Source organism: Paralichthys olivaceus, chromosome 10 (assembly GCF_024713975.1).
Source record: "Paralichthys olivaceus isolate ysfri-2021 chromosome 10, ASM2471397v2, whole genome shotgun sequence".
In the NCBI taxonomy this organism is placed as follows: domain Eukaryota; kingdom Metazoa; phylum Chordata; class Actinopteri; order Pleuronectiformes; family Paralichthyidae; genus Paralichthys; species Paralichthys olivaceus.
In genome coordinates this window covers 4,375,130-4,402,021 of record NC_091102.1, presented here as the reverse complement: position 1 = coordinate 4,402,021, position 26,892 = coordinate 4,375,130, and the positions used below count along the sequence as shown (strand labels likewise).

The 26,892-nt window shown below is 40.6% G+C and overlaps 2 protein-coding genes across 33 annotated transcripts in view; both read right to left on the bottom strand.

The window, feature by feature from the left end:
• The window catches only part of neb (nebulin), a 52,853-nt gene extending 36,625 nt beyond the window's left edge, over nucleotides 1-16,228 (bottom strand). For 29 of the 32 annotated variants that reach the window (XM_069533427.1, XM_069533431.1, XM_069533425.1 and 26 more), the window contains exons 1-38: nucleotides 16,098-16,228; nucleotides 14,869-14,973; nucleotides 11,843-11,899; nucleotides 10,873-10,980; nucleotides 10,621-10,728; nucleotides 10,295-10,399; nucleotides 10,106-10,210; nucleotides 9,875-9,979; nucleotides 8,957-9,061; nucleotides 8,442-8,546; nucleotides 8,251-8,358; nucleotides 7,618-7,734; nucleotides 7,406-7,507; nucleotides 7,203-7,310; nucleotides 6,986-7,090; nucleotides 6,774-6,872; nucleotides 6,095-6,199; nucleotides 5,867-5,974; nucleotides 5,627-5,740; nucleotides 5,147-5,344; nucleotides 4,946-5,053; nucleotides 4,741-4,839; nucleotides 4,533-4,637; nucleotides 4,315-4,422; nucleotides 3,887-4,198; nucleotides 3,573-3,779; nucleotides 3,373-3,477; nucleotides 3,167-3,274; nucleotides 2,770-3,081; nucleotides 2,416-2,622; nucleotides 2,218-2,322; nucleotides 1,958-2,065; nucleotides 1,532-1,843; nucleotides 1,175-1,381; nucleotides 967-1,071; nucleotides 765-872; nucleotides 340-651; nucleotides 17-223 (exon numbers count right to left, since the gene is read on the bottom strand). In XM_069533427.1, coding sequence (XP_069389528.1) covers nucleotides 17-223; nucleotides 340-651; nucleotides 765-872; nucleotides 967-1,071; nucleotides 1,175-1,381; nucleotides 1,532-1,843; nucleotides 1,958-2,065; nucleotides 2,218-2,322; nucleotides 2,416-2,622; nucleotides 2,770-3,081; nucleotides 3,167-3,274; nucleotides 3,373-3,477; nucleotides 3,573-3,779; nucleotides 3,887-4,198; nucleotides 4,315-4,422; nucleotides 4,533-4,637; nucleotides 4,741-4,839; nucleotides 4,946-5,053; nucleotides 5,147-5,344; nucleotides 5,627-5,740; nucleotides 5,867-5,974; nucleotides 6,095-6,199; nucleotides 6,774-6,872; nucleotides 6,986-7,090; nucleotides 7,203-7,310; nucleotides 7,406-7,507; nucleotides 7,618-7,734; nucleotides 8,251-8,358; nucleotides 8,442-8,546; nucleotides 8,957-9,061; nucleotides 9,875-9,979; nucleotides 10,106-10,210; nucleotides 10,295-10,399; nucleotides 10,621-10,728; nucleotides 10,873-10,980; nucleotides 11,843-11,899; nucleotides 14,869-14,952 — 5,181 coding nt within the window. In that variant the 5' untranslated portion in view covers nucleotides 14,953-14,973; nucleotides 16,098-16,228. Of the gene's footprint in view, nucleotides 1-16; nucleotides 224-339; nucleotides 652-764; nucleotides 873-966; nucleotides 1,072-1,174; nucleotides 1,382-1,531; nucleotides 1,844-1,957; nucleotides 2,066-2,217; nucleotides 2,323-2,415; nucleotides 2,623-2,769; nucleotides 3,082-3,166; nucleotides 3,275-3,372; nucleotides 3,478-3,572; nucleotides 3,780-3,886; nucleotides 4,199-4,314; nucleotides 4,423-4,532; nucleotides 4,638-4,740; nucleotides 4,840-4,945; nucleotides 5,054-5,146; nucleotides 5,345-5,626; nucleotides 5,741-5,866; nucleotides 5,975-6,094; nucleotides 6,200-6,773; nucleotides 6,873-6,985; nucleotides 7,091-7,202; nucleotides 7,311-7,405; nucleotides 7,508-7,617; nucleotides 7,735-8,250; nucleotides 8,359-8,441; nucleotides 8,547-8,956; nucleotides 9,062-9,874; nucleotides 9,980-10,105; nucleotides 10,211-10,294; nucleotides 10,400-10,620; nucleotides 10,729-10,872; nucleotides 10,981-11,842; nucleotides 11,900-14,868; nucleotides 14,974-15,263; nucleotides 15,366-16,097 lie in introns of all 32 variants that reach the window. The other 3 variants (XM_069533426.1, XM_069533429.1, XM_069533428.1) reach the window with 3 other exon arrangements.
• A 3,213-nt stretch (nucleotides 16,229-19,441) lies between these two features.
• arl5a (ADP-ribosylation factor-like 5A) lies at nucleotides 19,442-26,765 on the bottom strand. Its single transcript, XM_020100748.2, has 6 exons — nucleotides 26,373-26,765; nucleotides 21,737-21,797; nucleotides 21,474-21,621; nucleotides 21,129-21,212; nucleotides 20,259-20,410; nucleotides 19,442-20,106 (listed from the first exon to the last, which is right to left on the bottom strand). Exons 1-6 carry the CDS (start codon nucleotides 26,416-26,418, stop codon nucleotides 20,058-20,060), a joined length of 540 nt encoding a protein of 179 aa, XP_019956307.1. The 5' UTR covers nucleotides 26,419-26,765; the 3' UTR covers nucleotides 19,442-20,057.
• Between the last annotated feature and the right edge of the window lie 127 nt (nucleotides 26,766-26,892).

The window sequence follows — 26,892 nt, the reverse complement described above, 5'->3', positions numbered from 1 at the left end:
GTTAAACAGACCACACCTTGTTCATGATCTGGTTGTTGGCAGTAGCCAGAGACAAGTCCATGGAGTCCATCAGCTTCTTGAACTTGAAGTTGGATGGATGAGTGCGGTACTTGTGTTCGCTCAGAATCTGACCACCAACCTTGGCAGTCTCAACTCCAATTGAACCAATAGGGACCCATCCAATACCTCTGATGTAGTTGTTCCATTCAGACTTGTAATCAAACTGAAAGAAATGCAAGACCTCATGAATCTTAGGGATCAAACTACAATTATTAATCATTATCTGCATTTCTAAATAGATATTATTATTGTAGGCATAGCACAGCAATTTGAACTTACATCACTGGACTGGACATTCATGGTGCGAGCCAGCACAAGGTTAACAGCATCAGGGAGGAGAGCGTAATTGTGCTGGATTTGTCTGTATCCAGCCATAGTCTGAACAGTAGAGGCATGCTTGGCCTGGACCACGCTCATCATGTCCACTGGGGTGTGATACTTCAGCTTGGCCTTGTGGTAGTCCTTCTTGTAGTTCTTGTCGCTCTGCAGCTTAGCTACCTCCATGTAATGAACCAGCAGAGGATCGTCCTGGAGGCTGCGGAAGCCAACATGGTGGCCTCTGGCCTTCTCGTAAGCCAGCTTGTACTTGTACTGTGAGCAAACACATACTTTGTCACTCACAGAAACTGCAATGTTCTATAAGATGAATTCCAGTAGCTACATTGAGAATATTGATTTCATATAAAAAATGTCTTACAACTTACATTACTGGCAATAGTGGTACCAGACTTAGCAGCCACAATTGAGATAGCATCTGCTTTGAGATGATGGCCCTTATTCGCCATCTCCACAACACCAGCTTTGTAAAGTTTCTGTCGAAAGACAAACAAATTCATATGAACAAAATACATCTAACTAAGCTAAACTGATTAAAATAAGGATTTGTAATGTAATTTAATGCCTGACATTGCTCATGTTGAGAGCATTAGCCTTGGCCAGGACGATCTCAGGGGAATCGGGCATGACGTGAACTGTCCGTTTGTCGTTTTCCCAAGCTGCAGTGTAGGATTTCTGTAAATAAAGACACCAGAAAAATAATGTTTGTATGTTGCACATTGGCAAGAATATTATCCATATTTTGCAAAGTAGCACTACACATTTAAACATGTTTCACCTTGTTCATGATCTGGTTGTTGGCAGTAGCCAGAGTCAAGTCCATGGAGTCCATCAGCTTCTTGAACTTGAAGTTGGATGGATGTGTGCGGTACTTGTGTTCGCTCAGAATCTGACCACCAACCTTGGCAGTCTCAACTCCAATTGAACCAATAGGGACCCATCCAATACCTCTGATGTAGTTGTTCCATTCAGACTTGTAATCAAACTGAAAAAATTAGGAAATAAAGATACGATACATATTATTTCTAAAGTTAACATGAAGTTCTTTCAACTTTAAATCAAGCCCACAATGTAGTGTATACTTAATGTCATCACATTTAAGACAAGGTTTTAAAAACGGCCCCTGCCCACTCACATCACTTGAATGGGTGTTCATGTTGCGACACCGCTGAAGGTGCAAGTTGTCAGGCAGGAGAATGAAGCTGTGTGGGATCTTTCTGTATCCAGCCATAGTCTGAACAGTAGAGGCATGCTTGGCCTGGACCACGCTCATCATGTCCACTGGGGTGTGATACTTCAGCTTGGCCTTGTGGTAGTCCTTCTTGTAGTTCTTGTCGCTCTGCAGTTTAGCCACCTCCATGTAGTGGACCAGCAGAGGATCGTCCTGGAGGCTGCGGAAGCCAACATGGTGGCCTCTGGCCTTCTCATATTCTTTCTTGTATTGGACCTAAAAGAAAAAAGAAAGGAATTAGTTACTCGTAGATTATGGCTGATTCATTTATTTTAACTGAGATTTGTAGAAGACAAAAAACTGTTTTGGGTAAGTGTAAGATTTACATACATTGCTGGCAATATGTCTGCCTTGCTTGGCATGCAGGATAGAAATAGCGTCAGGCTTCATGTCGTATCCCTTAGCAATATCTTCCAGCCACTTGTGCCTGTAGTGACTCTGTTGATAAACAAAGAAGTGTTAGGTACACAGATGCTGCTGAAACACATGAAGATGGCATTTTAAGGTAAGTCATTTTCCTTTGTCTTGTATATTTGCTGATAAAACAACATTTAATATTGATTTCGATTTTTGATGTATTGTGCTCTAACCTCACTAACGGTCTGGGCATTGAACTTAGCCTGGAGGAACTCGGGGCTGTCAGCAGGCAGATGATAAGTGTGCATGAACTTCTCACCAGAAGCTTTGTATGCAGCCTAGAGGAAGGAAAACAAGATATATTTGTAAGAGAACGTTTGAACCAACATGCTTTAGTATTTCAATATATTAGAGAGACAAAACATTTTTACATGGTTCAGCTGCTTTGAGTTGGAAATAGCCAGAGTCATGTTCATGGCATCGATCTTGCTTGTGAATTTCAGAGAGCTGGGATGCTGGCGGTAGCTTCTTTCATCCAATGCAGCGCTAGCAGTTTTGGCCTTCTCAACATCCAGAGAACCAATAGGGATCCATCCTGTGCCTTTGGAGAAGTTGCTATAATCTGACTTGTACAGATTCTGCAGACATATAAAGAAAAAAAGATAGTGTCATCGAACATCACATATTGTTTTTCTCCTGTGTATGTCAATCAAATGACTTACATTAGAAAATGCATATTTGTATTACAATATGGTAAAACATATAGGTGAAAAGTGAAAACACACATCGCTCTGAATCTCCATCATGTTGCGACACCGCTGAAGGTGCAAGTTGTCAGGCAGGAGAATGAAGCTGTGAGGGATCTTTCTGTATCCAGCCATAGTCTGAACAGTAGAGGCATGCTTGGCCTGGACCACGCTCATCATGTCCACTGGGGTGTGATACTTCAGCTTGGCCTTGTGGTAGTCCTTCTTGTAGTTCTTCTCACTCTGCATCTTAGCCACAGCCATGTAGTGAACCAGCAGAGGATCGTCCTGGAGGCTGCGGAAGCCAACATGGTGGCCTCTGGCCTTCTCGTAAGCCAGCTTGTACTTGTACTTTATAAACGAAAAACATTAGCAATTATGAATAACACTACCAAAGATTTTGAATAATATTAGTAAAAGTATAATCACAACTTACATTGCTGGCAATGTCCCTGGAAGATTTTGCAGCAATTATAGGAATAGAATCTTCTTTCACGTGATGTCCTTTGAGCAGATCTTGACGATGTTCATAGGTGTAGCAATTCTAAACGAAAAGATAATCAGTCTTTGTTCCAGATATAGCAATGTTTTTTTTATGTATCAAGAAAGGCAGCAACTGTTTTTAAGGAATCTGCAACTAACCTTGCTGATGTTGACAGCGTTGTATCTGGCTTGCATCAGTTCAGGGGCATCAGCAGGGAGATGGTAAGTGTGCATGAACTTCTCTCCACTGGCCTTGTACTCTTTCTGTATAAAAACATTGAAGGGTTTGTTTTATGTCTATTTCTAAAAAGAAATTCATAGATTTTATATTATGAGTTCTTCTGTTTCTTTCTCCTCACCATATTCAGGATCTTGGAGTTGGTCTTGGCCAGCTCCATGCTCATGGAGTCATAAGGACTGGTGAATTTGAGGGTGTCAGGGTGTTGACGATACTTCCTCTCATCCAGAGCTGCAGCTGCTGTTTTGGCTTTCTCCACCTCCAGGGAACCAATGGGAATCCAGCCAGTTCCCTTAACTCCGACCTCGTAATCCATTTTATAGTTATACTGAAAATGATAAAGAAACAAGTGAGAAATGAAAAGTAATTTTCATGTGAAAACACCAGTAAGTATTTGTCAAAATGATGTTCGCTTAAAGGGAAAATGAAACTTACATCACTGGCGTTGAAGTTCATGTTGCGAGCGAGGTCCAGACTCATAGAACCAGGCAGAAGACAGTAGTTATGGTTGTGCTGCTTGTAACCAGCAAAGGTCTGCACTAATGAGGCATGTTTTGCATGAGCCAAACTCATCATGTCCACTGGGGTGTGATACTTCAGCTTGGCCTTGTGGTAGTCCTTCTTGTAGTTCTTGTCACTCTGCAGCTTGGCCACCTCCATGTAGTGAACCAGCAGAGGATCGTCCTGGAGGCTGCGGAAGCCAACATGGTGGCCTCTGGCCTTCTCGTAGGCCTTTTTATATTGGACCTAAAAAGTGAAAGGCATGTAGCATCTTTAATTACAAGTTATATTCCCTCGGCATTGTAAAATGTGTATTATACCTGGTACATAGCAAGGTTGCCTCAGTCTTTTAGAAAACTTACATCGCTGGCCGCATGTCTGGCAGCTTTGGCAGCGATCACAGAGATAGCATCATTCCTCATGTCATAACCTTTGGCAATTCTCTCCTGCCAGGCAAGCTTGTAGGTATTCTGGAATGACAGATACAAACAACAGTAAAAGACATGAAGACTGAAATAGAGCAATGAGTCTTATTTTATTTATAGAATTAAAAAATGTGATCTCTCAGTATTTGTATCACCTTGCTGATGTTGTAGGCATTGCACTTGGCCTGGAGGAACTCAGGGACATCAGGAGGCAGAGAATACTTCTGATGAATCTCCTCGAGACCTCTCTTGTAGAACAGCTGCAAGGAAAGAAGACAACGAAGGTAAATGTCACATGTACAGATTAAAATCAGCGCAGAGTTCTTTCTCCAGAATTAACAGTGCGATTGATGGAAGACTCACGTCACTCCTCTGAAGCTGGTTCACTTTGGCCTGCATCATGGTAGGATGGTCATCGATCGAAGTGAATTTAAAGGTGTCTGGGTGTTGTCTGTATTTTTTCTGTAATATACACAATCAACACGTTATGTGATATTTTCTGCCAAACATAGAACAGCAGGGGGAAAGTCTAACCTGGGAGACTGAAGTGACACTGTTTCACACATACCTCACTGAGGATCTCTGCCGCTTTCTTTGCGGTTTCCACCCCCATAGAGCCAAAGGGGACCCATGGTGTACCCTTGGTGTAGGAGTTGTAGTCAGACTTGTAACCGTTCTGTGATAGAGAAAAAAATTTATGGTTTCAACACATAATTCTTCCTTGAAAATGTGTCAGTAATTAAACCTCATGAAGTTTGTCTAATCTTACGTCACTCTGGATGATGTTGGCTTTCTTGGCCAGATCCAGCAGCACACTGTCATAGGGCAGGAAGTAGTTGGGGTTGATTTTCCTATATCCAGCCATGCTGGCAATCGCCTGGGATTTCTTAGCCAAGGTGACTGACATCATGTCCAGAGGTGTATGGTACTTGGTTTTAATCTTTTCATAGTCCTTTTTATAATTGCGCTGTGGAAATAGGTGAGAAAAGATTTATTCATGCAGCACTTTTTCAAACAGAAGTTACAACAGTGGAAGTAGGTAGAAAACACAAGAGTATAAAAAAACTGAATTAAAAACAACAAACAAAAGATCAATTTAAAAAACTAGACTTTAGAGAACTCATTTATTAAAGGTTTTCACAAGAGATTGTTTAAATGACGTCTTAACTCGGTTCTATTATTTCTGCTCTTATATTCTCATTCAGTTCTAGAATGAATATAAGGGAAAATGTGAGTAATGAAGACTCACATCACTCTGGATGTTGGCGACGTGAACGGAGTGTAAGATCTTGGGATCGTCGTTGATGCTGAGGGCTCCAACCATCTGTCCCTTGTTCTTCTCGTACTCCTTTTTATATTTCACCTTCAAAGAAGAATAACATGCTCAAAAAAAAGTACTGCGACCAAACAGAGTAATGAAAGTAACTGAAATACAGAGCAAGAAAGTGAAGCGAGAAATCTGCAACGGCTGAAATTGTAGCATACTTACGTCACTGGCTATGTTTGTGTGAGCACGGGCAGCAAGGATCGAGATGGCATCACCCTTGACCTCGAACTTTTTTGCTTTGGATTTCTCCCAATCGTACTTATAACAGTTCTGCAACGAGAGAATCGTACAATTCAGGATATTAAAAATGTATATCAAGTTAGAGCAACTGACCTTTTATGGATGAATAGAAATGAAGTGGAGAGTATTTACAAATAAAGAGTTACTTACATCACTGAGGTTAAAGGCGTTAACTCTGGACTGGATGAAGAAGGGATAATCCGGGGGCAGACTATTCTTGCACTTGGTTTCCTCATACTTTGCCTTATAGTTCAACTGTAGAAAGAACACAAGTGATAAAAATTAAAATAGTTTTTATCTAATTCAAGACACAATAAACACAAACTGCTGTTTGATTTTCTGGCACTGGAGGGCAGCAGTGTAGCAGCTGGGTTCTATTGGAGACATATGACTGTCCCTTTTCCTACATCCCCCCCTCTCTGATCACAGGGTTTATTCTGGGCAAACTGAATGCTTGTTGCTATTTATACTACAGAGAGATGGCTCTCCAGTTTCCATGGTGCCCACGGAAGGACAGCTGGGCAACGTGGATGATAGGGCACATTTTAGGGTGATTTGCATGTCTGGAAGAATTAGATCTTATACATTTACTGACGATTGTAGAAATTCCAGTCAATAGATGGATAATGTGTAAAATAACCATGTTCACGACAACTTTATATGAATCCCTTTGATTTATATGCATGCGAGAATATGTAATAAATAATTCAAATGATAGTAACGTTCATATCGATTAATATTACATCACCTTGTAAAGCAAATGTTTCTGAGATATTGTATTGTATTTTATATGAATACTAAGAGGAGGTGGTTCATAATTGGTACATACATCACTTAGCTGTTTGGCGTTGATGGCGGCTTGAACCTGAACTGGGGAATCCACCACTTGTGTAAATTTCACAGTGCCTGGATGTTGCCGGTAAACTTTCTACAATCCGTAAGACAAAAGAAAAACTTTGTGACACACATAATTGTACAAAAGAAGAGTAATGTGAATCAGATCTACTTCATATTTGTATTTTATCAATTAGGATTACTCACATCAACACACTGATGAAGCTTCTTCGAAGCCTCATACTCAGGCGTAATCGTTTGAGGGAAGAAGCATCGTGTTTTAATGTCTTCATATTCAGCTTTATACATTTGCTGCAAGACAAGATATGCAGATTGTGAGGAAAGATTTAATGAAGCACTTAATTAATTCTTACAACAGGGATTTAATGTAGAAAGATGGAGAGGAGAGATTGCAGTGACTTACCTCGTTCTTCATTTCCTCAACTTTCTGGCAGTGAAGCATATAGAGATCTTCATAGCTTCCAATGTAGTGGCCCTTCACCTCATTTTCATACTTGTCTTTGTAATGGTTCTAAAAAAAGAGAGATATTCATATTTAGGAATAAAAAAAAAATTCTCTAAGCAATGAGAATGATTTCTGAAAAGTCTCTTGCGAAGGATTCTTACCCCAGTGAACTGTTTAAGTACGGAGTCCATCTGAAACTTGGGCGTGTCACAGTAGTTGATGCTGAAACCCTTGGATTTCTCATAGCTGGCCTTATACACTTTCTGCAAATAATATTAAAACAAATGTTGAACCCATAACCATGTCAATCATCTAAGCAGTCTCTACTGTGATTGAAAATTCATTTTCTACGTATCGTTCCTCAGACACTTACATCACTGAGGATGTTTCCAGCGTATCTGAGTTGTCGGAGGAGAGGATTCTCAGTGGCGGGGAGCGTGTTGTAATCAGCCTGTGCCTTTGATTTCTCATATTGCTTCTTGTATTGGACCTGAACACAGAAATATGGAGATTAGTGAGAATAAGAAGAGAGGAATATATAACTCATATAACATAATAAAGCTGCTACAGTCACTCATGACTAGAAATAACTATAGACTTCTTGACATTTTCAACAATTTCCCAGGGAATAATGCACAAATGAAAAAATCTGGCACATTTAGGGAACTAATATCTCGGGGTGGAATGTGTGTGGTTTGGTGCCGCTATGCGCTCTACTGAGTGTCACTCTAGTTTATTATGTTGTTTCTAGAAACTGGTGAAACTACACACTGGGATTGTGCAGTGACAGTGAACCAAGTGTAGGTCTCTCAGTAACGCAGTGCATGTGTTCGCTCAGACCAGCGTGTCTCTTTGCGTTGAATCACACACTACTCTGAGACACAGGTCAACTCTCTGTCATGTCTTCCCCATGAGATAGTTCCTACAAAAATACTTGAGCTTGAGCGTGTGTGTGTGCGCTAGTGTGCGTGTGTGTGTGTGTGTGTGTGTGTGTGTGTGGACCTACCTCACTAGCAGCAATGCGAGCCTTCTTGTTTGTGTCGTACACCGGCGTGTCGGTTTGCATGAAATAAATTTGGTCTTTTATATCCTCAAATTCTTGCGTGTATTTTCTCTGTAAAGAAATGCGATTGATAGTTAGAATCAGAAATACAATACTCTGAAAATCTGGTCTCTTTTCTAATAGTAAGCCGTTACATTGCTAAAGTTGTCCATCGCCACCCTGGCAGTGGCCACGTCGAAGTAGGGAGTCTCACACCATTGACCCTTCACATTTTTGTTGTAATCTTCCTTGTACTTGAGCTGAAGGAAACAAATAACAATCAACGTTAGATGTATATTGAAGAACTTACTGTAGATTACTGTGTAGAGGATATTTTGGATAATGCTACTGCATAAAACACCTCATCCAGAGAGCAGATGGTCAGTTATCCTTAACAGTGACTTAGGGTTGGTTGGTCTCTGAAGACCATGATTCATGTTAGTGCACTGTGCAAAATTAAGGTTTGAGCCTCTCAAACATATTTTAGTCGTCATTAAGATAAAACTATGTATGCACAGTATTCCGTTTAACATCTCATACTGAATATTGCTCAACTTGTGTGAGTAAAGCTCACTGGACTCAATATTACAAAGAGGCTAAATTCATCACTTTATCTACTTCTATCTTCTTGTGTTTCACATAAACGAGGTTATAGGATTGTTCCGCTTACATCACTGCGCTGGTTGTTCACTCTCCTGGCCAGCTCCACTTCCGGAGGATCAGCCAGGGAGGTGTACTTGGCCTTGCGCTGATCGTGACCCTTCTTGTAGTGAATCTGCAGGAGAGGACGGCAGGAGGTAAAATTTACTGAGGTGGTTAATTCTTCAACATCAATAGCTGACCCTAGAGCACAAATAGCATCTGCATTGAATGGGGACTTCACTACATCAGCAATTGTGTCCAAAGAGGAGGGACACAAATGGCCGTTTTAATTGCCTGTACCGTGAATGGAAAAAGCTTAATATGATACATTTGACTCAGCACAAACTAATGGACCCTGAAAAAGAGAGAATACAGGGCAGGGAAAACGTGCTCGCCTGTGGGATTGATGGCCAGGTCACTGTAAGACATGAACTGATTTATTGAGAAGTAAGACACAAACACAATAAGAATGGTCTCACATCAATCCAAGACAACTGTCAACTCCCTTTTTATGGAATAAACGACGTGTCAGATAATCTACATTGTCATGAAGCAGTACAAATACACAAATATCACCAAATCACACTCACAGAAAAATGTCTTTGTGGTACAAGTTTGTATTTCGGGTTTTTTGTTATTTAGTCAAATGAAAAACAGCATGATAATATAATATACATCTTGAAGGGCTGTGGAAAACAAACTGCTCAGAGATTGGAATGTGTGTGTTCAGCGAGAAAACACTAGCTCTTTGATTCCATCACCGCAAACCTGCTCATTGATTTGCATCATTGATCTCTATGGCCTCGTCCAATCAGAGATATTGAAATGGGAGCAGGCACCGAATAAAAGCAAACCTATCACACTCACAAAGTTCTATTGTGTCTAAATATTTAACCACATATAGATTTGAAATATAATTGTATGCTGAGTTGTGAATCGAACTTACATCGCTGAGGACCTCCTGAGCCTTGGCCACCCTGCGCAGCTCTGGGCTGTCACTGTACGGGTAGAACATGGTCTTCTCTTCGTCCCAGGCCTCGGTGTACAGTTTCTGAACAAAGTTCAAAGACGTTATTTAGTCAATGTGTGTAAAATATTTAGGCAGATACTTATGTTTAATCATGAGATGAGTTTTTATTCTTTTTACGACATGAAATGTAGACGCTTGAATACTCACTTTGCTGTAGTTGGCAGCATTCTTCACAGCCAGAACGAGCTCAGGAGCATCAGGAGGCAGCAGGTACCGATCCTTCGTCTCATCCCACTTCTGCCTGTACAGAACCTAGAAGAGATAAACAGCAATGGTGTTACACAGTCAACAGAAAACAGATTCATTTAATTTGTTTAGTGTTTTCAGGTAACTCACCTTGCTGATCAGGTCAGATACATGCTTGACGTGGGCAATCTCTCTGGCCTCTCCATCGTACATACTAGTTGTACGAGACTTATTTCCCTCCATGCGGTATTTAACCTGATGATGAAACGTTTCAAATTCGTATTATTCTTGACAAGAACAAGTTAAATTCTGGTTTGAGGTATTCAGTTTTCCATAATCCTATATTTCATTTACCCAAAGTCAATATGAATTTTGTCCTATAGGATTGATTCATTTACAATAACTTTACAACCCTCATCCCTGAACTTTAGACAACATCATTTGTGGGACACTATCACCACAGGCATCAGTGTTACCTCACTCAGCTGCTCCTGGGCCTTCCTGATGCGAATCAGCTCAGGGCTGTCAGTGATGATGGAAGGAGGAGTGCCTCGGGACAAGTCATACGCATGCCGGTACTTGTTCTGTAAAACAAACATTGATTTAAGCAAAATAGTCATTATACACTCTGCAGCCACTTAAAAAAGGGATTATCTGATCTTTTTCTCAGTTAAAGCAGACAATGGTTGGCCACTCAATTCGTGCCAGAGCTCAAACTTGATTCTTACGTGGCTGTACTGCTCCAGCATCTTCTGGCTGTGAGCCAGGTACGGAGTCATGAACTTGGAAGTATCCACCTTGACCCTCTTCCTGACTTTCCTGGTGGGCAAGCCAGACTGAAGCAGAACAGAGCAGGACCACGATTAATCATCCAACGTAAAAAAAAAAAAAGGTTCCATGATTTCAAAAAACACAGGCAAGGACATAAAAACATTCACTTACAACAAGCCAGTCATAAAAGACACTTGCAAGGACTCGTTGATCATTTAACTGAACTAATCACTTAAGCGATATTGGAACTGATGACAATTTGTTGATTTAACAATGATCTGAAATTGTCAAAGTGAAGAGAAAACTTACCGATTCAATTTGTGTGAGTCAGAAGTTTATATGTTATTCTATTTAATCACCTTCGACTGACTTGGTTCAAGGGATAAAAGAGGGATATGAATAAAGCATATTTCTATATGGAAGTCAATGAGAAGAATACCTTATCGTGGACTAAGTTAATGCCAGATGAAGGATGAAGACTGAAGAACAGACAAAACCAAGCCGAGAAAAGCTCCATACAAAGTTTAACCTAGACTTTCCATAAGCGTATATAGTGCTGCATGCAATGTTAGGCTGAGCAACATGTATTCATGTGTTACAGTGAACAGAGCAGTGTAGCCACAGTTAACAAAACTGTAAGAAGCCATTAACTACCCAAAAAACTGATATTTCTTCTTGGAGGTCATGTTGAACTATGGATACAAGATTCAATTATCAACTGATAAAAAGATCCATGCACAGTTTTTACTGATTTCTATCTTTAAAGGCTTTAAATGAAAAATGCTTTGATGCAAAAAGCTCCCGGGGCCAAAGACGCAATGTCTTCCCATGAATGAAATAGGCATGCAGTCAAAGATGGGATGCACCATGTATCAAGACAAGAGACGGTACCCTGCACAGTTTGAACCTTGGGAGGAGGTGCTTTACCTGTAGGAACTGAGTGCTGTGCTCAGTCACAGTCGACGCTGTTGTCTGCTCAACATACTACAAATATAGGACACACTCTGGGGTTTCAAAACTGCCACAACAAGTATCGGGAGAAACATCACAGTATTTCTATTGGATTGAGGGTGAAATTTCCACAGCTCTGGTGTTCTTTAATTATCACTTCCGTTATAACAAGTAGGAACTCACTTCACACCGCATCACATTTAACTGCTCGGTCTAATCTCCTCAAACAGAACGTCAACTGCACGAAAGCATTGTCATGAGGGACTTTTATTCTAACCTGTCATTCATTCTCAATTTAAATTGTCGCTGAAACAAAGATTAAATCCTCTGAGAGATTATTCTGTAATTATACCTACAGTCTAATTAAGACTGTATTCTACAGAGGAAAGAGAAACATTAATAGCCTGAGAGCTCTGATCCCCTGATCAAGTCTATAAACACCACACACTCACGTGACAATAGTTCTATTCTTATTAGTTGTTTCACAGCCCATTGTAATCGCTTGCTGCAGCCCAGAGCAGAACACAACCTGATGAAACAGCTTCATAATCTCCACGCCTGTTCAAATAAAGCTCTCTTGGGTTTAATGGATTACAAAAAATATATTTCCCTAACCTTTACCTCTGGTGATATCGAATCATGCAGACAGTTTAGGTTTGTTTCAACACATTTTAACAAATGCTTCTGTGGGATTTCTCCCTTCACTTCAATACAAAGGAGGTGACTACAACTCTATCGGTGCTGGTTGCAGCATTCATTACAAAATATAAAAGTAATTTGAAGTTCAAGATTTTTTTCCCTGTTGATTAATAATCAGAACTTTTAGTTATTTATGTGGATTATCCTCAGTAACAATTATACTGTTTCAAGTAAGATTTTTTTTACCTTTCTTCGTCAGTGTTTAGTTTTTTGTCTGTCCGATAGATATTCTTGATGTGTGTATTTAACGTGGATCTAAATTTAAATCTGGATCTAGTTCATCTGTTTGTCTGACCCTGAGCAGGCTCATGCAAAAACAAAGGAGCCAATTTTATTTATTTTTATTTGTGCCATTTGATTGAATTCATGGCCTTGGTGGAAAACTTTAAATGACAGTTTAAACTTTCATTCACCTTCTTTGTACTAAAGTAGAGGGAGAAATTTCAAAGTGAGATACCCAGAAATAGTAATAACAATATTTTGTATTGTATTTCAGAAAGTACAAGGAAAGGTGCTTTTCTAATCAAGCACCTCAGGCTACAGTGGCCGACAGTGTTCCCACACATAACTTACTACTCCATGAATAGCACGTCTAACTTTCCGCCTGTCTGAATTACTCTTCCCTCTGCTTGGGCCATACCACAGTGAAACTTTTACGATTACGAGCCAAGTGACTGTGGGAGTTGACCAATAATCAATGAGATCAAATATACCACAAATGTAAGAAACAACCAGAGCTGAGAGAAAGAACATCTCAATTATTTTAATCAACATTTGTAAGAGGCTACATTATCTGAATCTATCAGACAGGAGAGAACCATAGGAGGTTTAAATCATTTCTGACTGTGTTCATCCCTAGAAAACCAATTCAAAAACAATCTCTATCCAATTTCGGTTCGTTTTTTTCCATGCATACTCCCCTCCTAAGCAAATTTCTTGCACTGGGACGCTCAGAGTGTGATTTACAGCGCAGGGACTCGTCTCAGTCTCTCTCCTGCTTTCTCTCTTTACTTCTCCCTCCACTCCATCCCTTTGCCAATGTGCCATAGATGTCCACTTCTAAATTTGTCTGAATGCCAGACAGAGAACTCTACACTCCACCCCTTAATGACCTGAGGCCTTAAAGTCATTTTTTAAGTTAATATAAAGATGATACAGATCATAATAAATAGAAATTTTAAAAACAACAAAAATGTATAAATAAATAAACTATAATCATTATTAACAGGGTCTTAATTCTTCAGCTGTATCTGACCTGCACCACACTATGTTTCTCCCCATTCTGTAGATTAAATAAGAAGCCGTCTCACTATTTATTCAGAAAAATGCAACATTTCTCCACAGTGTAGATGAAAGTGCTAGTGAAATCAGAGTGTATTGTTTTTTATGGGCATCGATCGACCTCCCGCCTCCCAGATGATTTACATCTTTACAGTAAAGATGGTAAATCTATTTGAGACAGCTGATATGTTATACGGGAGTTAAATAATAACTGGTTGATGGTTATATATGTTAATAAAAATCATTCAGACTCCCCTATAAGATATGAGCAATAATAAGTATGGAAAAATACGAGGCTAGCCTTAATCCTATTTCACCAGGAAATAAGGGATTAAACTGTTAGCCTTCTGTTTTCACTCTTCCATTGGACACTGACACGGAGACCTCAGAAGAATTTTTAAACAAAATACAGCATAAAACAACATCCTGAAATCTCAGAGGTATGAGGTTTGATCAGATTATCACTGGGAAAAAATCATGTGATGGTTGTTTCAACAGGTCAATTCAGGCAAAATAAAACGTCCTGAAACTGGCACATCTCCAACTTGTATGTAACCGTATGCATCCGACAGCTAGGTATTGATTACGTCACTTCATGGCATTAATAATATGACTGAAGGTCTGTCTGTCATAGGGCCTAATGTTAGGTATCGAACTTTCAAAAGGAAACTGGTAAAATCTTCAATTTTAAATTGTTTTTATATTTAGTTGGTGACCAGGCCATCGGAAAGTGTCTGCCTGAAACCGGATCCAGTAGACGCGAATGACTGCTTCCACAAACTGCTGACTGGAGCGGGTATCGTCACTAACTTAACTATTCATAGTTATAAACTGGACCTCAGTCGTACTAGGTCTGTACCTGCAGCTCCAGTAATCAACTTTAATCGACTCCTTCAGATAAAATTATATCTCAGGTTGGGTCATATTTGGGCTGGAGCCAATCAAATTAAATGTAGCAATAAAACTACAGTAGTCTTGCATTTCACAATAAATGTGCAATATCCAGTGAGATGTCGACTTACCTCTTCCACAATCTCCTCCTCATATTCCTCCTCTTCCTCCTCCTCCTCCTCAAATTCCTCATATTCCTCCACAACCTCCGTCATTTTGGGACGGTTTTAGAGGTTCTACAAAAAAACAAATGACATTTTGAGGCATTTATTGAAACTCTGAGTGAACACATTTTGGCCTCATAAGCTGCAAAGCATATATCTAGCGGGGAACTTCACCCGTGGCACTCAATACAATTTTAAAATTTCAAGTGCACATAGCAGGATAAGAGAGCAAAGGGTCAACTGCACCTTAGAAAGCTGATAACAATCCCCATCGAAACCAAAGAGGAATAATAAACAGCAAATACAGGCCATAAAAAATATAACTTAAACATACTGATGTATAACCAAGGAGCATGCCATACCAGTAAAAGATTCCCGCAGTATTTCCTGACAGTAAGGAGGCCTCACTTGACCTCCACTAGGGTCTGAAACTGATAGTCCCGACTTTGTGATTTGCCCGAATCCTAAACAAAGTAATAAAAGATATGTGAAACACAAGTGTTGATTAGAAACTACAAAGGGAGAAGGGCAGATTAGGAAGGTGAGACACTGATGTCAGTATAACAGGCCTCTGTCTTTGAATGTGCGACAGCCGGCCCCTCCTCCTTCACTTGCCACAACAGAGCTCAGAGAACTGTGCCTCCGAGCTGAAGGTTGGCGACAGCTGCCCAACAGTGCTTCAGCTATTTGACATGTAAGCCAATGCCGCAGCCCGATTGGCTGACTCCGTTTAGCAAATGGAGATGCAATGCCTTCTGAGGCTGCAGGTTAAATATAGGATGGCACACTAACTACCTTTTTTTAGCACTCGATTACCTTCTCTTTAAAATGAAAATATACGTTTCTCCATAAACACAAGAGAAACAAGTGGAGAAGATGAGGAACAAGGTCAGAATAAGCAGGATGGTGCCGAGATTTTGAAAAGAAAAGAGAAAGGCCGGGCTGCCGCCTTCATGTCAGATACATCCAAACGTAGGCCCGGTCTGGTCTTGCTTCAGTCTTGCAGGTCGGAATTGTTTGGTAACTCCTTCAACGTGCAGCAGAGCCTTCACGGTCCGAATCCCTCTGTCGGTTATCCACCTTGATCCAGAGGGGGCAGGGGATGGAGGTGATGGAAGTCCCAGCAGATGGAAAACCATGCAGGGTGAAGAGAAGGTGTATTTTTGTGATTTTTTTTCCCCCTTTTCTTTGCTTACCAGTAAATTTAAAGTTCCAAACTTCCAAGTCGCCAAAGCCTCCCCAGCTTCCCTCCAGAGAAACGCTGGGCTACAGCACACAGCTGCAGTTTCTACCCAGGTTATCATGTGGCCGACACAGCCAATCACAGGGCGGCGCTCTCAAGTTTCAAAATCTAAATATACCTATGTGATCCTTTCAGAAAAGAGCACCTGTCGAGGCTAATGCATCAGCGGTACAGTTATTAAGGAAGCAGTGGGGCACGCGTGGTGGGGGTCTCAAGAAAACAAAAGTAGACCCCCCCAACTGCAACAGTACCACTCTGTGCCAATGGGTATAGAACGGTTGTCTTGTTGACATGACATGTTTGGAGGTATGTTGCTTTACCTCGGGTTATAATACAGGTTTGAGGTAGTGAGGGTTAACTGAGGGCCTGTCAGGGATCTGAGTGCCAGATCTGTTGAGGTCATCTGTTAGCTAAACCCTGAGCTGCCTCGATCCTCAGGATCAGGTCAACGTCAAACACAAGATCTGTGAGAGAAAAAAAGTCTATGCCCCAAGGAGTAGGAACCACAATATCTGAAAACATGACTGTGTCTGTCAAACTGAAGTCTGATGAATCGCCAAAGCCCCATGGACACGGGATAGAGCCAGTAAATGAATAATGAGCCAACCTGGGCAAGTCTTGACATTCGTTTGGAATGAAGATTGAGGATATCTGATACATTTTGACCACTTAGGACAGAGGCGCTAATGTACTGTGCAGTTTTTAGCCTCAACAATTAAATTTAAACTTCCTTCTCTTGCATGTTAACAAAACCATTTAACACTTTGACTGCCACTTGCGGGTCAGCTGTAGCTGCTATCCTATACATATATTCACTTCATGTCATGTTGAGTATACTGAGGATATGAGCGCATAAAAAGTATTTCCAGATTACATACAATTGATTTCACACGGTTTAGGACTAAAACTAAAGATGCAACTGTCATCAACTATGAGGACGTGGATAGGTGACACAGAACTTGAACTTTCACGATGAAAAATGAACCATATGTTCGTTTCCTCACTTAAAATCATGTGCTTCTATCGCTCTGGTGTGTCATAGCTCGACTCTCACTCTTTGTGCCAGAGGCCGGGTGCTGACCGGGGACAGAGACGGACAGCAGCAGCTGAATGTCTCTCTCTCTCACCCTCTGGGAAGTGTCCGTCTGTTCTGTGAGGCCCTGGATGACTGCCGCTCGGTCTTCATTAACATCACTGCAGTTCTGATCTCATCGAATCTGCAAATCTGAAGAAGTAGTCATGTTGTAAATGGTGAGTTATACCGAATATACTACATATTGCACCAAAAAAAATCTATGGTAACAGAGAGGCAAACTAATTATTTTACTATTTTAGAATACAATATTAAACGTTGAATAGGTGGAACAGATCTGTCAGGATGAGGAAAGCTTTGATGCACTTTATTCCTTATGTGAAAGGTATCAGAGACTTTTAATGATTCTAAAAGACAAAATAACGACTTCCCAATGCCAAGGACATCCAAGGAGGGGGGGGGCTACATGATGCTTGGTCACTGGAAAAAATGACTGATGACCAGTGAGACTACAACACAACAGCTGGTGGAAAGACAACCACAACATAAACACTGCCAACAGTCAATTTTAGCGCACCAACATCAAAACAATGAAATCTAGTGAGGTAAGAGGCCTAAAATGAATCCACTTTATCAGCCACAGAATGACTTCGTAAGAACACACGTCTGTCCTGACCTTTGTAGCGCCGCAAGAGGCAAGTGACATCTTGGTTTGGTCAATGTTGTAATGTAAGCAAGAGCTGGTCTATATTTAAATAATCATTAGATAATAATTTATTGTTTTATTTGACTTTGGATAGATATGATAAATCGTCTTAATCGTCTCAACCTAATTGTTTAACAGAACATTAGATCTGTAAAAACAATCCAAGGAAAAGCTCAGTTTACATCTTTTTGAGGTGATATCACAATAATCCACACTCAGGTCTCCGACCCCACACTGTGGAGTGGTGTTATTGGATATATAATGTTCCGTATTTCAATTACTCATGATAATTAATTCATTATGTACCTAATCACTTCTCTGTCAGGGAGGTTATCTTGCTTGTCAGGTTGTTGGTTAGTTTATTTGCGAGCAGAATTACGATCATGAGGATAAATTGTTCCGTCCTGAGTTAACATCAGTGTTATAGTTAAGCCTTCAGGTATTATTTGGGTTTGACTTACCTGGTGCACTACCTGAAAAAAAACAAAACATGAAACAATGACTGATGGATAGAACCTGGTAGCTAGAAACATGTCTAAAAATCAATATGAAACATGAGACCCAGTTTAGTACGTTTTGTGCTTTAAGAAAAATTACATGATACCTGGTAAAAAATGCATAGGATTGAAGTTTTAAATAGACGAGAGAAAAAGGCAAGAATTCACAATATTTGACCCAATAAAGGTCCAATCATGAGAAATTCTCAGGAGATCTCAGGAGATCTTGTGGCATTTATGTTATTAGCAGATGGAGGCCGCTCAGTTGTCGTTACAAAACATTTCTAAAATATCACAGCAGCGTTCAATTGTTCACGTTTTTACCCTTAAAGCAGTTCTGTCCATTAAAGGCTGAGCCACAGAGTAATTGTGCTATAAAACTAAAACTATGAGCTAAAAGGGATTAAAAAGCCCAGAAGAGCTGCAGCGTTCACTGAGCTTGTTACTTATGTTACAGTCAAACATACTGATTAATGTTTTCATATAATCTGAAACCGATCAATGATAATAAACCCAAGCCAATATTAAGACTAGTAAAAACTACACATAAAACGTGTAGGATTACATTTAAAGCTGTTCAGGGGCCGACTGTTACTCCTAGTTAAAACAGAGGAGAATAAAGAGCTGCAACGAAAGTGAAATGAAAGAAGAACAAAGCATGTGATGTGTCAAAAGTGGAATGGTGGTTTCTTGCAGAGCTGTGCAATTTCAGCTGATGTGTAGAATACCACTTCTCAAACAAATCCTAGCATCTGTGTTCTCATTCATTTGAACATATTGAACACATGAGAGCTCTGTGCACAGTCCTCATTATTCTGCTGTTTTCTCCTCTAACCCACTCACTGTGCACCGCTCACATTCTGGACCTGGTCTCGTCTTCCCTCCACCTCTGCTGACTTACTGCTGTCTCTCTCTCTGGACTAGAAACAGAATAACTGAAGTTACAAACATGTACCTCCACATCATTTAAAATTGTCCCAAGAGATAAGTCATCGATACAGAAGAAAGGAGACAGTCAAAGGAGCCACCTGAAAGAAACACACATTCATGATGCAATACAATTCAACTGAAACAGATAAAAACACTTTATTTCACCGATTATTCATAGGGACTGAAAGGCAGAGGGCATTGTGTGATTTTTCCCTCCATTCTGCATGTTTCAGTCACCATCAACCATCATCACTTGAACATTCTTCGCCAGGCACCACGTTAAAAGAGAATACTGGACTGTACACACACGGGGGGGAGGGGGCGATTAAAATCGCCACAGCCAGTCCGGCAATACTGAAAGGCCACCAAGGGCTGAACTTGCACACAGCTGAAGAATAAGTCCAAAGAGTTCAAAGTCAGACACTTTGCTGACCTCTGTGTTTCTCTTAAAAGAAAACCGTGCAGAAATTTAAATAATTTGAGTCTCTTTTGCCGTCCAGTGTCCTTCTGGAAAGGTCATGTTCTTTTTTTTTTTTGTTCAGAGTTCAAACGTCTTTTGTAAAATAAATTATCACAGAAGAGTGTAACGTCCTGGCAGCGGCCTGCCCACGTCAGCTTCACAGGAAAGAGGAGAGAGGGCCATCCATCAACTGACCTCACCCTCATCCTCATTTTCAAGCTCCTGTCTGGAGGCAGAGAGAGAGAAAGAGAGAGCAAGGGCGCGCTCCTAATCAGAGTCAAAGGTCATCATCTCACACGCAGCCGTGACATCATCCACTCAAGTCCCTGGCACAACCTGGAGGTGAACGAGACATTGGGAGTGGTGGAGAGGAATGGGGATGTGGAAGAGAGAGGGAGCAGAACATGGACAAGCGTTAAAACAAAAGCTCTGTGTGTTCTTTTACGACTGAAGTCTAATATAAAGTGAGTATTAAATGCGGTTCTGACCCCTCTCCAGTGAGCGCGCAGCAGGCCTGGATGTGCCACTGGTGGTCTTTGACGGAGGTAAGCTGGAGGCTCTGGGAGATCTCGGCCACAGACATGCAGCCTTTCACATCCTGCTTGTTGGCAAAGATCAACAGCCCCGCCTTTCTTAAATCCTGGAGGGGCGGATAAGAGACGTCAAATAAGGAGAGGGGTAAGAAAGGCAACATGAGGATAATAACATTGGAGAGAAAATGGTGTGTTGATGTGGGCTGTTATGATGATATGAAGATTTCTGGATTTTTCTCTGAACACTGTGTTATATTTTAAGAGCCACATAAACATTGTGAGTTGATTTTTACTGTTATGTTTGAGCACATGAAAAGAATCTCAATCAGAAAACATCTTGGTAATACTGTTAGTCTTCGTATTAAGTCCTGTCGAACAGTATGACAGGCATTAAAATGTGGGTTATATACATTTTCATAGCATTTAAAATAACTTGAATCTGCTGAGATTTATGCTTCATTTAAAAAACAAAATGTGAGAATAATCTAACATAAAATGTTTTTACAAATAACATTTTTATTGTTATGTTCTTTTTTGAGCTCTGTTAGTGGCTTAAATCACTGCAGTCAGTTTAATATGTCCCCTTTGAAAAAGGTTTGGCTGATAAATCAGAGATAAACATTTTCTCTTAACAGTCGGTATTAAATTACTTGTCTACCCCTAAGACCTCTAACAATGTACATCTATAAAAGATGATTCAATGAAGTGTGGTAAAGACACTGTTGTACTCTTGATATTAATGAGTGAAACAATCTGTGGACATTCACATCAATGCCTGTAATGAAATATTTACAAGTATCACCATCACTTTTTTGTGGCACTCACTTCGTGTGCTAACATTCTGTAGAGTTCGTCTTTAGTCACAGAGATCCTTTCTCTGTCCGTGCTGTCGACCACCACAATTACAAACTGGTCAGAAAAGATGGAGAGAAATAAAACACAATAAAATCACAGCATGTCAACTTTGTCTGACCTTGGTCTGGACCGAGGCCAAGTTTGGATTCAAATGTGTATTCGTGGATTTTCTGAGCACATCTATTTCGACATTATTGTAGAAAATTGGACACTCAGTAGTGATTTTATCTACTCTAGCAATTCTAAACTGTAGAATGCCACAAGCAAAGTTATTTTTCACTGGCAATATGTCAACATAAGCTATACTATCGTTACCTCTGTGTTTGTGTAGTATGTGTTCCACGAAGACCTAAGGGACTCCTGGCCTCCAATGTCCCACATCAGGAAATGAGTGTTGTTTACCACAATCTCCTCCACGTTACTACCAATCGTAGGAGAGGTGTGTACCACCTCGTTCATAGAACTATACAATGAAGAAAAAACATGTGGTTGTTGGTAACACAAGAAAACTTCTCATTTATTTACTGTGAGGACAAATATAAAGACGTTCACTGAAATCACAATGTTTGTATACTTACAACTGGTAAAGAATTGTGGTCTTGCCGGCATTGTCAAGGCCAACGATAATAACTTTGTGCTCTGAAAGGCAAAAGAAGACAAAGAATTCAGAGCTTACAGTGACATCAACATGTGGGCTCAGTGCTGGTGACTCTTATGTAAACTCAGCCGAGTAAACTGTTTAAAAAAAAAAAAAAAAAAGATGTTTTCTGATGTGGAACTGCGTCGAGTGAGTCAAACAACAGCCCTTTTTGTGTTGCGCACCATCTTTCAGTGGCAAATTGTGTAGTTTCACACGTCAAGCGTCGCTGAGACACTGTGGTGCTGTGAATGGTGTACTTTCACAGCTACAGATGAGTTAGTGGGTGGTCTTTAGCAAGCTTCTGCATTAAGGCTGAAAACAGAAGCGGCTGTAGAGATGGTGTACGAAGATTTCCTCTCTCTCAAATGCAGAGAAGACAAACAGGATTCATTTCTGTCTCTCTGTTGATACACTGAAGTGACGAGACAATGAGAAGAACTCTGTCTGAAACACTTGGTTTTAGCCCCTGGTCTTTAAAGCACAGTCTGCTCTGATTGGTCGCTTTACCTGGCTTTGTTAGGGGGCGTGTCACACTAGCCACGTATTAAGAAAATGTGGGCGACCATGATTTCATGCAACATCACAATGGTGCGGCGGTATCGGCCAGACTAATGGCAGACATACTATCTATTCTTTAAAAAATAAAAATAAATGACATTGTCAAGTTAAAGATCTTGTGAAAACCACAGTAACAGATGAAGACCAGAGTGGAAACCAAAGTTTGTCAGAATTGTCTTCATGTGTGGAAAACCCCAAACATTCCACAACAAATACACAAGGAAATGCACACTAAGGACGTTTTTGTCTCCTGCTACTAATGGCTTTACACGTCAACACCGACGACAGGGTGTTGTCCTAAAACCATTCAGTAGTTTTTCCAGTTTGTTAACTTCAGGATATAAGTTCTCAAATATATTGAAATACAACAGTTTGTTTTTAAGACCTCATGTTGGAGGAATTTCAATTCGTTGATGTTTAAAAATGTCCAAGAAAACCTTGTTTTTTTAGGCTAATTATAGTCATACCAGCACTACAGCAATGCAACTAATTATTCTACTGTTTGCATAACCTGCTGATCCATGAGGAGCAAACACACAAACACTACAGGGAGCAGTTTTTCTGCATCATCCTCTCTAAAACAATAAAAAGGTGTTTTACAGAGAGCGTATATGCAGTAATATCAAAGACTGGGAAATATCAGTTGATTGGTCTTTTTCATACAGTGTGTTATGAGTCAGATTCATAAATAAAGTGAAAAATTGACAACAATTCTTCAATATTCATGATACTTGATTGATTTGTAAATCAACCCACTTTATACAAAAATTCCCTCATATTTCGTGATCGAAGTACACCTTGAAATGTCAACGACATTAAATCTGTCTGCAAACAACCCTCTGAAGAAAGAAGTATCCGCCCTGTGAAGTACATCCATTACCACAGTTAAACAACAGCTGTTAGTTGAACTGTGACAAAGCTTCACTGAAGCTGAGGAAGCGAAAGCAGCAACACACTGAATTTCACAAGATGGAAATGTGGGCCCTAACTACCTACTTGAAAATAAACATAGCAGCTGTCAAGACAAGAAGTTGTGTCTGCAACTTAACTCGTTGTTGACTACACTGAGATCAATCGTACGTTAATTTGTGAAACTGTAAGAAACTGGAGCAGAAAACAAAAAAAACTTGTTTATCTAAAGAAATGTCATGCAGGAGCTGCTTGCAGGCAGACTATCATATTGACAGTTAACATATGTGAAAGCAGGTGGCACATTGGCTGCACGTGTTTCCTGTGACACTTGGCAGTCAGTCTGCAGCTCAGAATTATGTTTCACTTTTAAGGTTACTTTGAGTGTATATATATATATATATTACCAAACATAATGTTATTGAAAATGTTTTACTCCCCATTATTACAATCGGCCCCGAAAACTCCACCAGCCTCTGCTGATTTACAGGGATTGTGAATCCTCTAAATATTAACAGTAAATAAATAATAGTTTGTATGCGGGTATATGTAAATAATAATAACATATACACATGTGATACATGCATATATATATATATTGACAAGTCCATGGGGTAACGATAGGATGATCTGACTATCCCACTATCTATAGGGTGTATCCCACCTAGGGTTGCAAAGGAGCGGAACATTTCCGGTAAATTTCCAGAAATGTTCCATGGGAAGTTAAGGTGGGGAATTTTGAAAATATTCCAAATTGGAAACTTTCCATGGGAATTATGGGAATTTATGGGAATCATTGGGAATTAACTGTAAATTGGGGGTAATTTAAACAAACTGGATCATATCCAAATATAAATGTAAATATTTTTGTTTTGTCATAAGCAGACATCCATGCAAAATAATACAATTAAAAACAATGAGATTTCAACAGAAATATATTTGGCTAAACAACTGGAATGGTCTTCAAAATATTTGACAATTGATGTATGAATTCTTGTATGGTTACAGAAAACCATCTTGCAGGAGTCTGAAGAAACAGCATCACATTTGAGGTCGCTACCGCCACCATAATAAGCTAGCCTCTTAAATGGTCAATGAAATGAAAAGTAGCTTACATTCAGCACCTATTTTTAATATTTCCAAGTTAAACATCAATACTATTATATATCAAATATATTTACCCCATAATATTATCAAAACGTACTTGACTTCAGATAGTCCTCGGGCTCAAATGTGTGGCTTCAATAGTCTTGAAATCAGATGTGCATGTGATTGAGGAGTGTACGTGAAGTAAATCTGGTTGTTTTAGCCAAGATTATGCTACAATATATTTTCCCCAACTATATTTGAGTTCCCTGTTGAGGGCCAACCTCAAATTTTGTAAATTTCAGATTTATTCCCGTTAATTCCCATAGAAAGTTTCCAACTTTGAAAAATTCCCGGAATTTTGCAACCCTAATCCCACCTGTTGCATAATATGTAGGATAGACTGAGATAGTGTCCTGGGCCTTATATAAACATGAGCAGTATAAATGGGACAGAAGCATGAAACTCTTTACAACAAGCCTAAGATCAGCAAGTTAACATAACATTGCCTTGAAGCCTTTTAACGTTAAACTAGAAAAAAGGACGGTGGGTTTTTTTTCTTTTTTCTTATCACATGTCTACTTCACTGTGAATGAACTTCTGTTGTTTCTCTGCATACAATCAATCAGCTGGGGACAGTCACGGTAAGAAGACATCCTGGTACTTTAGAGTGCAGCTGGGGACAGATCCAGGAGTTACAATAAAAGCCTCACAGAGTCCAGTGACAGGATGGATGGATGCAAGATGAAGCAGAGCTCAAAGAAGACCTAACAAAAGGATGACTTTGCAAAATCCGAACACGATTTAATCAATTCTGGTCTCAAACTAGACTCTGGAATGGATTTAAAAAAAGATGGGAATCCATATACATTTGGTTTCCGTAGCATAATATAGGCTGGTTTAGTGTTGACTGACAAACTGATCATCTGCTTCAGGTTTAATTATTCCTCCCCTTTAATTTAACATTGTGAAATAGGTTGTTAACCCCCGTCTGTGACGATCTCTCGGAGTTCTGCGGATTTTGACAAAACAAAATCTGGTATGTTTACGGGGACTGGTATTTATGAGCATATGTGCAGATCTAAATCACAATGACGGCGATCAGTTTCAAATGAGGAAAAATTGAGGGACACGATCCCCCAGAATTTATCGTGGCATCTTAAAACCCTATTAAGAGTCAGATAACGCAGACAAAGGCAGCAAGCTAAGGTTGGTTGCTGTGTTGACTCAGTGACTGATTATATGTGTCAGCTTTCATCTTTAGACATGTAAATCTTTCTGTCTTGCACTCTCACTGTGCACACTTCAGTGCACCACATCCAGCGTGAGGTCTGGATTGTGATGGACTGTTATTATTCACATGTGACTGACTCCAGCATGTGTCACATGTGATCCAGACGGAAATCACGACAGCTGCACAGTGTGATTACTGTGGCAGGTTAATGAATGAATGTCGTGTCACCTGTACGATAAGACTCTGGTAGTACAAAGTCGGAGTGACTCACCCTGAAGTCATCCACCGGTACATTCCCCGGAGCATTTTTGCTGATGTGGCTTCCTTCAGCGGTTCTCTGCTCGGGCAGCCATCTCCCGGTGACAGTACCGGGGTGAACACTCGTGTTGAAATGTTTGTTTACCGGGTTTTAATATCACTAACCCCGGGGACACCGACGTGGTGTCATCCGACCTGCAGCTCCGATGCTCAGGGCATGAATAATCGAGCAGCAGCAGCAGCAACCCAACGCAGGGACGGCTAGCACAGTTAGCAGGGAGCTACACTCGTCCGGGGTGAACCACCGACGTTACTACACACATGTCCTGAAACATGTCAGTGACCGTGACGGACACAGTGACGGACACAGTGATGGAGCGTGTTAGCTGCTGTGTGTGTGTGTGGAGCTGTGTCCGCAGACCCGTGTCTCTCACCGCGGGGCCTCTCCTCTGCACACCCAGCCCCGCTGCCCTGTCTCCCCCCTCTTCGGTAACTTTCTTTGCGGTAAATGACACCGCGCCGTTCTTACCTTGGTGGTTAAAAAGCCTCCACAGCTTGGTGAACAGAATCCCCATGGCTGCTGCTGACGACGACGGCGGCGGCGACGACGTCCTGTCGATGCCAGCTTGCGAGAATCCGCTGTAACTTAGCTAGCTAGCCTCGATGCTATCAACTTTACCTAGCTAGCCAGCCAGCCAGCCGTGCTCCCTTACGCACGCGAAGAGGTGTCGAGGACGAGCGCCATGTTTGTGCGAGTTAGCTCTGACGATACCTCTTCCGTGTGACCACCGAGTGAAGTGTGACACTTGGGTCGTTTCTATGAAACAACGCGGAGAAGAACCAGCGCGGCTCGGATCAGCTGTGCAGCGCGCCCCGCTAGTTAGCTGTCAGTGCTGCGCATGCGCACCTGCTCTGTCGTGTTGGTACAAACCACATCTGCGTTATATTGTTGTTACAGAGACACGTGTTTCTATTGTTTCATCCACTTTATGTTGCATAAAGTAAATGTTATGCACATAACACACATAAGAGGAACTCCTCTGTGTGCA

What these genes read in the sequence shown, in the direction of transcription:
- arl5a (XM_020100748.2), bottom strand. Translation starts at nt 26,418, where the DNA reads ATGGGGATTCTGTTCACCAAGCTGTGGAGGCTTTTTAACCACCAAG. An exon ending in ACCACAATTCTTTACCAGTT is followed by an intron (nt 21,622 to 21,736) that starts GTAAGTATACAA and finishes TTCATTGTATAG; the next exon opens with TTCTATGAACGAGGTGGTAC. An exon ending in CATACTACACAAACACAGAG is followed by an intron (nt 21,213 to 21,473) that starts GTAACGATAGTA and finishes TTTTCTGACCAG; the next exon opens with TTTGTAATTGTGGTGGTCGA.